This window comes from Scatophagus argus, chromosome 14 (assembly GCF_020382885.2).
Source record: "Scatophagus argus isolate fScaArg1 chromosome 14, fScaArg1.pri, whole genome shotgun sequence".
Lineage (NCBI taxonomy): Eukaryota > Metazoa > Chordata > Actinopteri > Scatophagidae > Scatophagus > Scatophagus argus.
Window position 1 is genome coordinate 3626203 of NC_058506.1, and position 15245 is coordinate 3641447.

The following is a 15245-nucleotide window of genomic DNA, read 5'->3' on the forward strand; positions in this document are numbered from 1 at the left end:
ACTGATGCATTAATTTGTAAACAAAACTTTTATGTCATACCTCCTTGAAATGAAGCTGGCATTGACATCAGTGTCACCAGTGGTGCTGCAGATGTTGCTCTGGGTCTGGGAGGCTGTCCTGGACATTTTTTAGTATTTGCCAACATTTTATAGGCTGTATGATTGATCAAACACATAATCATCAGATCAGGTTGTGATGACACAAACTGTTATGTCCAGCTCTAATGATTTGTATGTAAGATAGTGATGTTAAAAATAACAACAGATCCTGAAATGTCAAAGTATAAAACTTATAAATACTCCACTTAAGTACAAGTACCTCAAAATTGCACATAGATTAATTACTTCTTTAGTACAGAACAGTGTTTTACCTTGTGGCTAAGTGTCTTACATAGAGGAAACGTTATGTTTTAAGCATACTTTTTTGTCTGCTCTCGTAGAGTACATTGACATTCAATTCAGTTTATTTATATAGCGCCAATTCACAACAAAAGTTATCTCATGACACTTTCCAATTAGAACAGGTCTAGACCAAACTCTTTAATTAAATTTTGTAATACAGGGGACCCGACATCCCCCTATAAGCAAGCACTTGGTGACAGTGGTGAGGAAAAACTGCCTTAACAAAAAGCCCTAACAGTATCATAGTAAAATGTGTATTAATACTGCAAACTAGGACTTCAGAAATAACCAAATGTGAAGCTGCTAACAGCAACTAACATATAGCTGGGATACCACAGTCATATCGCAGGGCTGCTCACCCAGCAACACCTCCCCTGACCACATGGTGGCATCAGTCCTCACTAAGTCATCCATGAATCCAGCAGCACTGATGAGCTGAATGAAAAGAAATCCTCTTTACTGGAAGGGTTCAACTTTAATCTTAACGATCTCTTTTCACCATTCATGTGAAAACCATATGTCAATAACTACGGCAAAAACATCTGTCTTAACCCCTCAGACAAGTAAACAAGAGGAACAACACAGGGATTTACACATCAGCCAGCTAGTTACTTACAACCAGATCTCCTTGTACATTAACATGTCCGTTATTTACTCAAAATGAACACATGCATTCACAAAGCACCGTCCCGGTTTTATATATAGCCATTTCCGATATGGGGTTGAGTTTGTCTTATGAAACATTAAAATATTGAAAATCTAGTTTTTCCGGCTGAGGTATTTTAACCGATGTTGTCTTTGCAGAATTAAATGTTTGTGTCCCCAGTGTTCTCTTTTGGTTGGTCAGTGTAGGATTGCTGTTGACAATTTTGTATTTAGGTCAGTGTGGCCCCCTCAGGGTCTGACAAACCACTTTCTCCCCGAGTCCCCATGATTGACACATTTTCTTATGGCAAATGAAGTCCTGCTCCTCCGGTTTTAAATTCTTGATGAGTAACATGTTATAAAATAAAACACTAAACGCTCCTGTTGGTGCATTCTTATTTAGATATCCCTGAACACCATTTAGTGGTCCCCTCGATACCATTGATAATGTTTCTAATAATAATGATGACCACAGTAACATAATTATCTAACAAGCTGCCTGTCTGTCTGTGTATTGCATGTGTTTATTCTGTTAATGCTAATCCTATCACTCCGTCATATACTACAAACAGACAAATGTCCCCTCTGGGTCTTGAAGATCTGGTTTTGCATAGACTGCAGCACCACGTGACCCAGTCAGCAGAGATGGCTACCTGTTGTCCTCTGTGCTGCCTCTCATCCTCACCACTTCTAGACAACGTGGTAATCAGCAGCAGCCTGGCAAAAACCAGAATTACCAGGACATCCTCTAAGAACATAATGCCTGTCTTAGACACTGGGCATCTGTTGGCATTTCCTTGCGATATGCAGGATATGGGGGTGGGGGAGAGGGTGAGGTGAGGAGAAGAGAGCTAGGGAGGGAAGGAGGGAGGGAGGTAGGGAGCTTCAGGCTGGGATTAAGGGGGAGCTGTGAAGGGGTTGAAGGGAAGGAGAAGAGATGACCTGACCACATGCTTCTTCCGTAAAGCGCTTTTCTTCTGTGCTGGCTCTCTGCCCTGGACAGCCAGTCCAGGTCAAACCCAGAGCCCCCACTGGGCGATGCCCCATGCTGCTGTCAACAGTCATTGTGATCTGCAGGTCTGCTCAGTCGGCCTCGCCACGCTGATGGTGCACTTTGGGGAGGGTCTGCAGCTTAATTCTTTCTCAGCACCACGTCATCATCTTCAGTTAGGAAGCGTGAGGCAATAAACCCAAAACCAAAAATCTATGCTTTACATTAGATAGTACTACAGCTGCTAGTACTAGTTAGAACTTTAAACCGATGTCAAATAAAAATTTGGACACTGACATTGAGCAATTTCAGGATCCCGGACCTTCTCCTGCTCTTATTTGAAAATATTCAGAGAGGTTACTCATAACATTTTGTTTCTATTGAAGTTGTATGTTAGGATACAGTTCAGAATTTTTTGTAATTTCTTGCTGTGGGATATTTTATATTATTTTTTGGGTCCAGGAGATCCCCGTCTTTCTTGAACAGCTCAAGAGTATACTTTCTATGATTTTATCAACTTCACACTTTTATGAGAGTCGCTTGTAAACATTACATTGATTTTGAGCCGATGTTATGCTACAGAAAGGGAAAAGATCTGGTTACATACCATACATTTAATTGTCTGTTAATATTGTCTTTTCAAATAATGCATACAGCGTCTACTCAAGCATAGCTCATGTAACATAGTTGCTTATTTGGTGTAGTAATATTGTTTCAAGCTAATTCCCGTATTTTGTCACCTTCAACAAATGTATAAACTCAGTTTGTGACAAAGGAGGATTTAGCTCTTCAGTAATCTTCTGTATAATAGATTTGAATAAGGTCAGAAGAAAACTATACGCCAGACTATATTCATTTCTATTTCTATTTATTATCAAATTGTCTATGAACTGTCCTCACGAATGAGAAACTGCGACCACTGAGTGTTGAGCATTTTTATTTATTCTTTTCTACACATTCAGTGTTATTTGGCTATTAATATAAAATAAATCGTAAAAAAATGTTTATGTAAGTACAGCCATCACCTCCGTCACCATGCAATACAAGTGTGACAAAACTATGTTTGCTGTCTTTCTGTTTATTGAACAGAACAGATGGAATTCTAGTTCCACTTTGTGTCCCAAGAAAACTTGTGTACATAATTGCAACAATTAAATTAAATTACAGAGTAATAGAAAGAATGTACAGGACAAACATGGGATCAAGGACAATGTGCAGTCCTTGTTTTGCACATACTAGACAGCATTCCATTTAATACATTCTTCATTGACAATTAAAGCCACTTTCAATGACTAAATATAATTATACACAAAGCACGGTTGCTCCTTAAGTATAAGGCCAATAATAGAAAAGGATGCTGTATAAAACATGAAGAAAAACAGAATGCAGTCATTTGCAAATAAACCATGTTTATTGACAACTAGTTAGAGTGTTCCTGAGGCCATGTGGTAATATCCTTTATACAGTCATGTGTTTGACAAAGGGTGAACCTCGACACATCCTTGTTTGTGAACTACTGAGCCCTTAGAGGATACCACATACCAGCATTCCACAACTGTCCCCGACTTTAGTTGCTCCCGTCCCAGCTCGTGTGAAATATGTTGCTGGTATAAAATTCACAATAGACCTATAGCCATAAAAAAATCTGTGAAGTTTATCAGGTAAAACAATCTATATATTTGTCTTTTTCAATTGAGCATTGTCAGCTACACCCGTCATGACACACCACACTTCCTGAATGTGTTATGACAAACCAAAGGTAATTAGATGAAGCCCAGCAACACATAACCTGACCAGACTCAAACTAGAGCTTGGGCAAGCTGTTTCTTTGGGATCAATTAGTTAGTACCCATTCTTTTCTTTAACACTGTCCATTGAAATTAGCTCAGACTGCTACCCCCCCATCTCCAGTGAAACTGGATAGAGAGTACAGAGTACAACTGAGTACAACGTTTTGCGCAAGGTGACTTCCAACTCCTGACAGGTTTTCTGTCGAGTAAACGCTGAAGATGCCCTGGGGCAGAGTGCCAGCACCGAGGCCAGATGGGAGCCCCAGTCTCTACCTGCCACCCCTCCTCCACCCAGTGCCAGTCCCCTGACACCCCCCTGCCATCTGTTCCGACCTGCCCCTAGCTGTCAACAGTTCAAGAGCGGGTTGTGGCGTTCCCGCCTGTGCGTGGCAGCTGACAACACAGCTGTGCAGATGTTGTCAGGGCAAAAAGATGGCGACGGCGGCGACAGCAAGGCTAACATCTGTGCTCCCTGTGGGAACAACAGAGCAGCACTTTGCAAGAAAGCCGGTCGCTGTGATACTGTGTCAGTGAGCTGACAGACGTGGTGCTTCACGTCTTGTGTGGAATCATCAGCACTGCTCCTGGCTCATAAAGGCCTTGGACCCTGCCACCCATCCCACACAGTCCCTCCGCTGTGTAATACTTTGTCAGCTTCATAAATATGTTCTGGGGATTAAACTCAGATTAGGACACTGTAAACTAAACAGATTTACATCAAGTAAGTAGATCTCAGTGATGTGATACTGAAAACATCCCAGATCATAGCTTACACATAATCCCAATAACATTATGTATTACTCAGGTCTGCATCTCTTGCATGTTTTTATCTTTAGCGGCATGGTAAAGATGTTGCTCTGCTGATTTCCCTGTGTGACTTATGACTGCTGATTTTCCTGTCAATGGATGCCCCCCCCACCTCCGTCTCTTCATGCTGCTTGATGCAGTCTGTGGCGTGTGTCAGGTATAGCCCTTCATTACCGCCCTGCTGCTCTCTCTCGCTCTCTCTGTCACTCGCTCGCTTACACAAATACAAGAACAATGCATAGGATGTGTTCATCTGAATTGTGTGTATCTGGACACGTCTGTGTGTGTGCATGTGTGTGTGAGAAAGAGAGAGAGAGAGAGAAGGGGGAGCACCGGAAAGAAGGGAAAATGAATAAAAGGACTTCATACATTTTTATGGCCGCACCGATAAGGTCAGTCATGTGCTGTGGTTACTAAGCAACACTGCCACCCCATGTTGGACAGTTACGGACCAGAAGAGTCAAACTCAGATATGTTTTTGCTCTTTGAATGACAGTCCACCAGCCTCTTGCTTCCCTGATATCACTGGTCAGTGTAGCATCACACTCACACAAAAAAGGAACACCATGAACACACATAACTCATCAGTGTTGAATTGTACCAAAACCTTTGCAGTTTAAATGCCTCCAGACAATTCAATGAATTTCTAAAAAAAATGGAAAAGAAAGCCACCACAAGTCTCAGCATGCATGAGTTTTCTAAAAATGCCTGGAATCTGTTCTAAAATCACATAAGCAATGGTCTAATATGGTTTACTTAAGTCAAGTATGAAGTGAGGTTGCATCACCACATTGGTTACTAGTGGTATATACGTACTGGTAAATTATGTATGTAATAATTATAATAATTCAGTAGTTTGTGACATATAGGATTTATGTGATTTATTTATTCATTTATTTGCATGGAGGATTGACTTTGTTTTCAGTATAAATGAAGTGATTTCAAAACATAACTCTCAAAGCATTAAAACTAACATTAAGCTTAGTCTGAGCCATAAAGTGGACCTCAGTATCTTCATGTAATCATCTTTTTTGTGAAGGTCAGCTTTTTTAATATTCTAATTTCAGTGGCATTCCATATAAATATGAAATTAAAGATAAAGGTGCTCCGATCGCTTGGCCACTGATCCTTATGGACTGATATCCTGGCTGGCGCTTTGACATGAGTCTTATGAAAAATATGAAGGTGGCACTTCGTCATCTACCTCGCCAGTCACAAATCTTGCTGAAAAGACCTTGCAAATATGTTGCACTGGTTAAATCAAGAAATCAGTAGCAGTTTGCTGTTTGGTAAAAGTACTTTGTGTGGAGTTCCTGATAGTAACACCCTTAATTCAACATCAGGAGCCACAAATGGATGAAACTGCAAAGTGCAGTGTACAGACTCCAAACGTAAATTCCCCCAGAATACTAATGAAGTAATTGCCATCTGCGGTTCTACATAGCAGGCGAAACATTACAGTAAAACTTTCAGTGTTCAGTGACAGTGTTTGTGGACTAACTGCCAGTTCCACAGATAGGAACTGGAATAAGATTTTATGAATCACTGCCTCGATAATCAACTCAGAATAGGGAAGTTGTGAATTTTGCTACTTAAAATCAAAAGCCCTAAAATCCTAGAGTTACCTCTGGATGACCCTGCTATCCACTCAATCAAGACTGGACAGAAGTGCATTGAGCCATGAGATGCAAAGTAGTCACTGAGGAGAATCAATATATAGATCCACTAAGGTGGGCCATCAAAGAGCTTTGCTCTGTCCACTCATTTGGTCACCACCTTAGGAGGCAGGGTGATTATTGAAACCAATAAGGAAAAAATTTGTGTTTTTCAGCCTTGTTAACCAGGGCTTTACCAGACATTTAGTTGGTCCTCTGTTCCTCTGTAGCTAACATGTAAGGAAAAACGGCAAGTTTATGTTAAGGTTTATTTTCTAGTTAGGGATAACAAGCCAAACATAGAATAGCTCCCAAGAGAATGTAACCATTTTGCATTGAGTTTGCAAATCATAAAATCATAAATCAAAAATCATGACAGAGGCAGAAATACCAGGATCGGTAAAATATAAGGAATGAAATGTAGATGTGACTCTTTCTTTCTTTCTTGAGGAATATCAACTGTATCTAAGGCTGAATTTGTCCTTTAAATTCTTTGTTGCTTTGGCTTTGAGAGCACATTATCAGTGGAACACTTATCCCACATAGCAGATACAACACTGTCCATCCTGTGATGGCGAGGAATTTCTCTCAGAGGAAACACGATTTCTCCATTTCTTTATTCTGGAGACATGTCGACTCATTAAACATGAATTGTGACTTTGTCTCACATTCCGTTTAGAATTTATGGGCAGAGAGAAGGATTCAAAGATGATCTAATAAAATGAGGGTCTCAGGATGTACATTGGACTACTGTTCCTCCATTCCTACCTCATAACGTGGTGTGAATTATTCAGCAGTCTGACCCAGGCAGAGAAGCTCCCTTAATCCTTAGGAGTCACAGATTGAGATGAACCTGCTGTCATTGGTCATCACATTATCAAATATATATTTTATTGTTTGAATATAATCAAAGTACTTGAGAGTGTTTTGCTAATAAGAGCCATAAAACTTTCCCTTGGGGAATCTGGCTCTTTGTAGTTAAGATTAATGATATTATTACTATCCCCCTCTCTACACTGGCTTCCTGTTGAATATACATTATATAAATGAGCTGCTACAAACCTGAAACACACAAAGGAATGGAAGCAAAGAGGACAGCATTAATCTACAAATAGCATAATTTAACATAATGTAGAACATCTACCAAACAAGTGTATGTGGACTTATATAAAGAATAGAAACCTGTTTAAAGGACCCGCCTGATGTCAGTGGGCACCAGCTTCACCACTCCTCTGTCTCAGTTCTCTTTTCATTACAACAGTATGGTAGTTACCAGTGGAAATAAGCTGTTGTGCTTTTGGTCAAGCCGGGGAACTCATAACCTAATGAGTGCTTGTCACAATATGCATGGTGTGGAATGTTTAAAGGCCTTGCTCTGGTCTCTGTGTTTAATAGCGAGTGCAGACTTGCTGTTGCACTCGCATCACACTCTCAGTATTGCCGACCTCTGGTAAACTTTCTCGCTTTGTTTTTCCACAATCACGATTGTACATATCTCTATCTGTCTATGATATTGTTCACTGGATAAATCAAAAATGAATAGACCTCTGGCGAATTTTATTCAAACTGTTAATGAGCAGTGTAGGACAGGATCTGCACCACCCACTGACAACATGGTCGCCTTTTGACACTTTTGCTGGAGTGTTCAGTGAGCTGGGAACTCTTTTAGCCATGCTACCAGCATTTATTACAGGCCAGCCCTTTGGTACAGACTGAAGTATTGGACTAGTGTGAAGTCTTTACAGATATTCATCGTTCCCTGATGATATATCTGGCTGATTTTCTGTGACTTTTTCTCTTGCACCAGACACTGAAACATGTGGTTTTGATTCCAGTGTCTCAGCAACTCTTGCATGTCTCAATGAAAAGGAAGAATTGTACTAATTTTGGAGCATCATAACCGTATTAGACCACCTTAAGCCAATATAATATATTATAAGCACATTCAAGTCCCCATTGTACTGTATGTAGTAACACACGTATACATTCCGTATTGAGCCGTGTTTTACATGCGATGTCGATGATGCTCAAAGTTGTCATTGTACCCTTTTTTTTCTTTTATTAAACCATGCAGCAGTTTAAAAGTACATTCAACCTTTTGTCTGATATTTACTGCACAGTACACCCCTTTATCGGTGCATAAAGAAGTCCCAGAAATGTCTGGGAATGTTTAACATTTAAATAACAGAAGGGTTTAAAGAGGATAATACCTTTGATTTGATCATAACCTCACAATGTATCATGAAGTTAAAGCTAGGATTAGAGAAATAGGGATTGAGCTCTTTATGACCATGCAGCGAATGATTTTAATCCAATCTCCGTACCTAAACAGTCCACTGGGACGAACGTTGAAGAGAATTATTTGCCATATGGCTGAATGATTGGAAAAAAAAAAAGGCAACAAATTAACGTGACTGGTGAGGAAATGAGTCAGTGCCAAGTTAATTGGATGTCTTGGCTTTGTGTGTGTATTTTGTCAACAGCACAGATCAGCAACTATGTATCTGTTGTAAATAGTTTGCATTTGGTTAGTTGGATTTTGCTCATTCTCATGCATTTACTTACAATAGTCTTTAAATACTGTATGTCTTTCATGGTTTTGTGTTCTTTTATATGAAGTCCATAATTCCTTGACTTGCATTTTGTGACAAGTAAATAAATAAGATGTGACAGTCCAAGAATAGAAAAAATGTAACCAGAATGAAACACTAAAGTGTATTGAATATCAAGAAATGCCAGTATGTAAGTGAGTGTGTTTGTTCCCTCTCATTTGCAGGCAGTCTGTAGCTGCCTGCAACTGGAGCAAAATAAGTTGTACAGTATGGTTTCTAATAATAATATTCCATTTGAAAAGGGTAGTGGGGTGTGGAGTATAGTGCCAAATAGAGGAAGAGGAGGTGTGCACATTAGAATGAACACAGCACCAGAAGTGGAAGGACACCAAACCCCCTCGCTGCTGGGAGCCAATGAGGTTGACAGGGAGGGGGATTAGGCAAATTCAGCACAAACAAAAAAAAAAATACTTTGTATTCAGTGTGTGAGAAATAGCGCATGTTTTCCTCCCTGCCATTTTGGTTCGGATGGTTGGAGTCAGTGATAATGATCTGTTTTATTTTGGGGATGCCTGGCTGGAAGCACATGCAGGGGCCAGACAGGCGGTGACAGGTCCTGTATTCCTGGTGCATAGCTTGTTCATGTGCAGGTCTGATGTGGATGCTAAGTCTAAGAGACAGACACTGTATCTGGGCGGAGGGCTAAAGCCTGGCTCGCCTGCTACAGTATTTGAACATAAATGGGCCACGTTAAATTCAAACAGTCACATGGCAGGGGATGTCACTGCAGTTACCATTGTGTCAGTGCCTTCAAAATCATTTCACATTCAACATGTAATGCAAATGTGACTTCACAACACCATGCCTGGAAAACATGAAATTAATGTTTTCGTGCTCAACGTTCAAAAGGAAACATTTATCCTCTGCCTGTTCCCCACATGTCTCTTTGGATAGTCAAAATAATCCTTTAAGAAGTTAATGAGGTCTGCATTTGACATTTTTAGGTTCACTGTTATATATTAATAAGGAGGTCACACCTTATCATTTCAAATAGACTATATTTATACCACCAAGTCTTCAGTATGGAGTGCATTTGCTTTTTTTTTCACTTATTAATCCATAGTCTTCTCCTCCTGTGGCTTGAATGGAGGTGAAGTCATGCAGGCGGCTGTGGATGCCTGACATGGCTGCCGTTTGATGCCCCCTGGTGCATTGGGGGGGTCGCTGCTTATATTTGTCAAGGTCAATTAATGAATGCAGGGGTAAAGGCTGGCAGGATCCCCAAAACGCCCCTGGGGCTCATAAATTATCCAGAAAACACATTAAAAGACAGGATCTGAGCTCCACCAATTAAGATAATTTAGCCTTTTTTTCCCTTCACCAAATGCCTACATGGTATCCAGTCAGGTGTAGCCTACATCATTCCCTCTGCTTCCCTCCCTCCCTCAGCATCCGTCCTCCAGCCTGCTACACCACAGCATTGTCGGCGTACCACAGAAGGATGTCCTGCACGGGCTAATTCTCTTTTGCTTGTGTTATTGTACACTTTTTTCATCTCTGACTGGGACACCGTGATCCGCCTTCTCTGTGATTAAACCAAAGAAAAGAGTTTTCTTTGCGTTTCTTCAGAGGTTGAGCCGTGCGCCCCCTCAACCCCCCCACCCCGTCCCTCACCCACCCCTGCACCTTTAAGGCAATGGAGAGGGAGAAAAGCGGCTGCGGAGAAGCAGGCGAGGGTTTATTCCACAGTGCTCTGAGGCAGGGCAGGTTTTAAGCGCAGGGACTAGTGTGCGCAGTTTGTGTGTGCGGCTGCGGGGGGAAGATGCGTGTGCTTGTTGCTCGCCGGACGGAGAGAGGCGGCGAAGAGAGAATGAGTTTTCAGCGCAGCTAACAATCAACTCCGTGCGCTCTTCAATCCTCTAAAAAAATCCAACTTTTACGCATTTTTTCCATGCACCTGAGATGACACGCTTGGCTGTTTACAGAGCATAGACATCTAATTTATTTATTTATTTATTATTGATTCTTTTCTTTATTCTGATTTTGGAGCCTTTTGTATTTTGGTTTGTTTTTTTTTGGTTTGTTTTTTTTGTTTTTTTTGTTTTTATTGTTTAACCGTGGAGTTGGGTGTGCGCATAGGCAGTTTGTCCTATGCGTCTCCAGCCTCTGACTCAGCAGCAGCAGCAGCAGCGGCAGCGGCAGCGGCACAGCTCACCTGGACCGGAGCGCACCGAGCCGAGCTCCCTCATGTTCCACGCAGAGCAGCGCTCCGACACGGGGGGACGGCTGCACTGAGGCCCGGCGCGGTGCGGTGCGGTCAGTCCAGAAAAGCGGAGACGCACAGTTCTGGATCATATACTATCTCCCGCCGTACCAGGAGACAATCAGCAGCAGGAAAAAGAAGCTCAAACCTCCTCCTCTTCATCTTCTTCCCAACGTGAAGGATTGAGAGAAAGAGAGGGAGAGAGAGAGAGAGAGAGAGAGAGAGAGAGAGAGAGAGAAACGCAAGGAGAAAGACAGAGAGAGAGAGAGAGAGAGATTTGCAAGCTCCCCTTTCTTTCATTGCAATTGACTTGTTGAAGAAATAAAAGGAAGAAATAACAAGAAGAAAGAGTGCGGGGAGAGAAAAGAAAAAGCATAAGCTTGGATATTGAACGGAGCGGGGCATGTGGATATTGGCTCTCATCTTTTCCCAGTGCATCTTGAATGGTAGGTGATGCGTTTCTGCACGTTAAACTTCAAGTTTATGTCTATTATCCCGCCTGGCCGAATGTCCAAATAACATCCTAAATAGTCCGCAAGCATTCCCACATTGAATATATTGATTTTTTTCTCTCCTCCCTGGAAATTAAACGGAAAATCAGGCTGTTGCTATGTCCTGACACAGGCAATGTGTTTTTGTTTTTGGGTTTGTTTTTTTTGTTTTTGTTTTGTTTTGTTTTGTTTTGTTTTTTGTTTTTTTGCAGGAGTCTGATAGTCACATCAACATTAACCTTTAGAGATTAAGTCTAAAAACATTTAGACACTCATGCATTCTCAACATTTAAGATCACCCTTCTATCAAATAGAGAGAGAGAGAGCGAGCGAGAGGGGAGAAATGTAGGCTGAGTGATAGGTTAGATACAGCATGAGGAACAAGGCATTTTAATGTAGTTTTATATTTATTTATTTATTTTGCTGAATTAATTTTGGGATAATGTAGGCCTAAAATAAAATCTCAAAGTTAATTTGTTTGATTCTAAGTTTGTGATATAAGAGATTATTTATTGTCTCTCATCAGACTGCATTGGGCCTCAGTCTGAGTGAATTTTCCTACATCATTTTTGGGTATTTAATGTGCATATGAACACATTTCAGTCACTTATTCATGTGTATGGCTTATGAAAAATAATCTCTAAGTAATTAATTTTGTAGTAACACATTTGCATGTTTGCCTGGTATATTCATCATTTGTTTGTTAAAATCTCAATCCTGTTTGTAAATAGCATTCATTAAGTAGAATTATTTACTTCATGAAACTGAAATGATTTGTTTATAGACACTAGAATTAAATCCACCCCTAAACCAAGATTTATGTTAATGAAAAATGCATTGTATTTACTTGCATGCTACAATATAAATGAATATGTTTCCATGTTTCAAGGATTCATTTAGATAACTTGGACATACAAATGCATGTTTGTACGCTTTTTGTTAGTATCTTCTAGAAAAAGGATTAAATAGGTTGGCTGTGCTTTTTTCTGGCATTGCACCCGCCATATTAGAAGCACAGACATGGAGTCATTTTGGATTGGGAAAAAAAAGGAGACAAGCCCTTATCACCCTTGCCCAAGTGCACGTCTTGCAAAATGCATCCAGATCTTATTTTGTTCGCGTTGAATTTCTCAAAGGATAGGTCTGCTAAGTACCAATTGTTTTTGTTTTTGTACTAAAGGTGACTGATTTTTACAGCGACTACAAGAAGGGTGTGTGAGGAAGGGGGGGCAATGAGGAGGACAAGGGGCTGTGGGGTAGGGGGTGGGTTGTGCGTTTGTTGGGGGGCAGAAATCAGCTTGAAAGAAAATCGGGGTATTTAGAAGGGGTTTTGAAAGGTCGACAGACAGAAGGGGTTAAAAAAAAATCAAAGGTGGACACTGTAAACTGAGAGAAGAGGGCGATGCGTCAAGCAAAGATGACAGGAAAACCATTTTGTGGCCATGCTGAAGGGTTCAATGAAGACAGTGTTATTTATAGGAGAGAATGGAGTAAAAGCGGTGACGGTGGTGTAGCAAAGACTCTTTTCTGTTACTGAGGCAAGACAATTTCAAGCAACAGAGGACACTGATGTCCGTTTCAAACCTCACTCAGTGCTGTGCTGAAACCTCTGTTTGCTGAGCACAGTCTATTGCTTTGCTTTTGAATGGCTTTTTCAGCTTCTTTGGTCCAGGCAACAGCGTTGCAAAATGGCTGCTGCTAGAGACATCTACATGGAAACTTTGAATGGCAGCAACAGCACTCGTAATTGTGATGAATGCTACATTTGTGGTCGCTGCTTATGCAGTGCCATTCATATCGGCACACGCGGTTGATTTGACGCTGACCTTTTCTATTGATTTAAACATTCAGATATTTTTGTGGCAGAAATGAGAATCACTCAGAGTGCATTACAACAATATTCTCTCTGTGTTTTACGTATTTCCCTATCATGCTAAATTGACTGTAGACAGAATAAAAGGTTGTTGATCTTAGACAGTATTATTTGTTTTCCCTGAGCGACCCTGTAAAGATTAGGCTTAATAAGCAGTTTTCATTGGAACTGTACATTTTGCACCTCTTCTGGACAGATACATGTAGCTTCCTGAAATAAAGGCTTTTAGGGCTGCGGTCCAGTACAGGCTGCTGAGGTTGTCTCTATGGAGACCTGGGTAATGAGTGTTGCTGCAGTGTGGGCTTTGGGTTTGAGCAACACTGCACTGTGTTCAAGTGACCCTGGCAATGCCTCCTGGTAGATTTCAGCCTGTCACTCTTTCCTGACAATAGTTATGGTAGTCACATTTCATTTCAACGCATCTGATTTGAATGCTTGCTCACGTGACTAAATTGATTTTTTTTTTGTTAGCATTTTACAGCTGTATATATAGATATTGATATTTGCATTGCTCTGAGTTGCAAAATATTAAAAAAAAATTAGAACTGCAACACTAGCTTTGCAGTGGTCATTTATGAATAGTGGCCACTGTACAAACTCCATTTTGCTCTGAATTGCCGTTTGCCAATTTGAGGACACATTTGCAAGCTCATCTACGGTAGATATAAACATTTCAGTGCTGTAGAGAGTAAAATCTGCTGTAGAGTTCACTTCGGTGGTGCTTGAGCTTTTGAAGAGCTCTTGCAGAAGTGTCTATTAAAACCTAAATGGAATGGGAACAACATATTCCAGTTATGAAGAGATAAAATTGGGGAATGGCATAATGTTGTTTTTGCTCAGCTACGCCAGGGGGGAAATCTGACACATGCTCAATTGGACACTAATAAGCTGTGTAAATATACAGCGAGGCTCCTCAATTGGCTCTTAGTATCACTCTGTGCATGTGTATTTTTAGCTTTCAGTTCAGGATGGCAAGGGACAGCTGGAGAAAGGGTACCTCTGCTTATTAAAACATAAGCATTTTCGTATGACTTAATCCAGGCTTGACTGAATGTGATTAACGTAGGAGCATAATCTGCTTTTTTTCTACATTTTTCAAAGCGCGATGCAGACCAAGTTTGTTTTATTAAAGCTTAATCAAAACCATAATTGACTTGACCTTAACTCAAGTTAAAGCTTTTGTTGCCTAAACCTACATTTCTGCAGGGCTTCAATTTTCACTTGGAAATAAAAAAAATGTTGCCAAGGAATAGGTTTTGCACAAAGCATATTTGACCCAACAAATTAGCGCTATGTAGTATGATTGTGACTTCAAGGAGAAAGGGCTGGGGGTTCTGATACCATTCTGAGATCCTATTTTGGTAAAAGTGAAACATTTGTCCAGTCTAAGAGCACATTGACAGCGTAGTGTTATCATTGTTTTATTTTTTTGACCAGTTATACCTAGTCAAAACATTGTTGCTTGGAGGTCACATTGAGGCCAGTGGGAAACTAGGTCTGTGCAGACTGGTGTCTTTTGGTATACATCTGTCACTTCACATAGAGCCAGGACGGGCTGACAGAGTTACAGCAGCGCACATCAGCAAACAACAACTGAGCTCAGCTCCTCAGTCCCACTTTAATATCAGAACACTAGCTAACACAATGTAGGCCACTGGAAATGCTGTGATTATTCTTTGAAGTAAGTAATAGTTATGTCGTGATGTGTTTTAGTTCTGAATAGATCTACTGTATTTACTGATTCTGCAGTGATAATAATTTGTCCTCACCACAGGC

At 40.7% G+C, this 15245-nt stretch overlaps 1 protein-coding gene across 2 annotated transcripts in view; it reads left to right on the forward strand.

The window, feature by feature from the left end:
- The first annotated feature begins 10544 nt into the window (after nt 1–10544).
- dscama (Down syndrome cell adhesion molecule a) overlaps nt 10545–15245 on the forward strand; it is a 90326-nt gene continuing 85625 nt past the window's right edge. Inside the window, exon 1 of one of the 2 annotated variants that reach the window (XM_046410238.1) lies at nt 10545–11551. In XM_046410238.1, coding sequence (XP_046266194.1) covers nt 11509–11551 — 43 coding nt within the window. In that variant the 5' untranslated portion in view covers nt 10545–11508. The remainder of the gene's footprint in view (nt 11552–15245) is intronic. The other variant, XM_046410239.1, reaches the window with a different exon arrangement.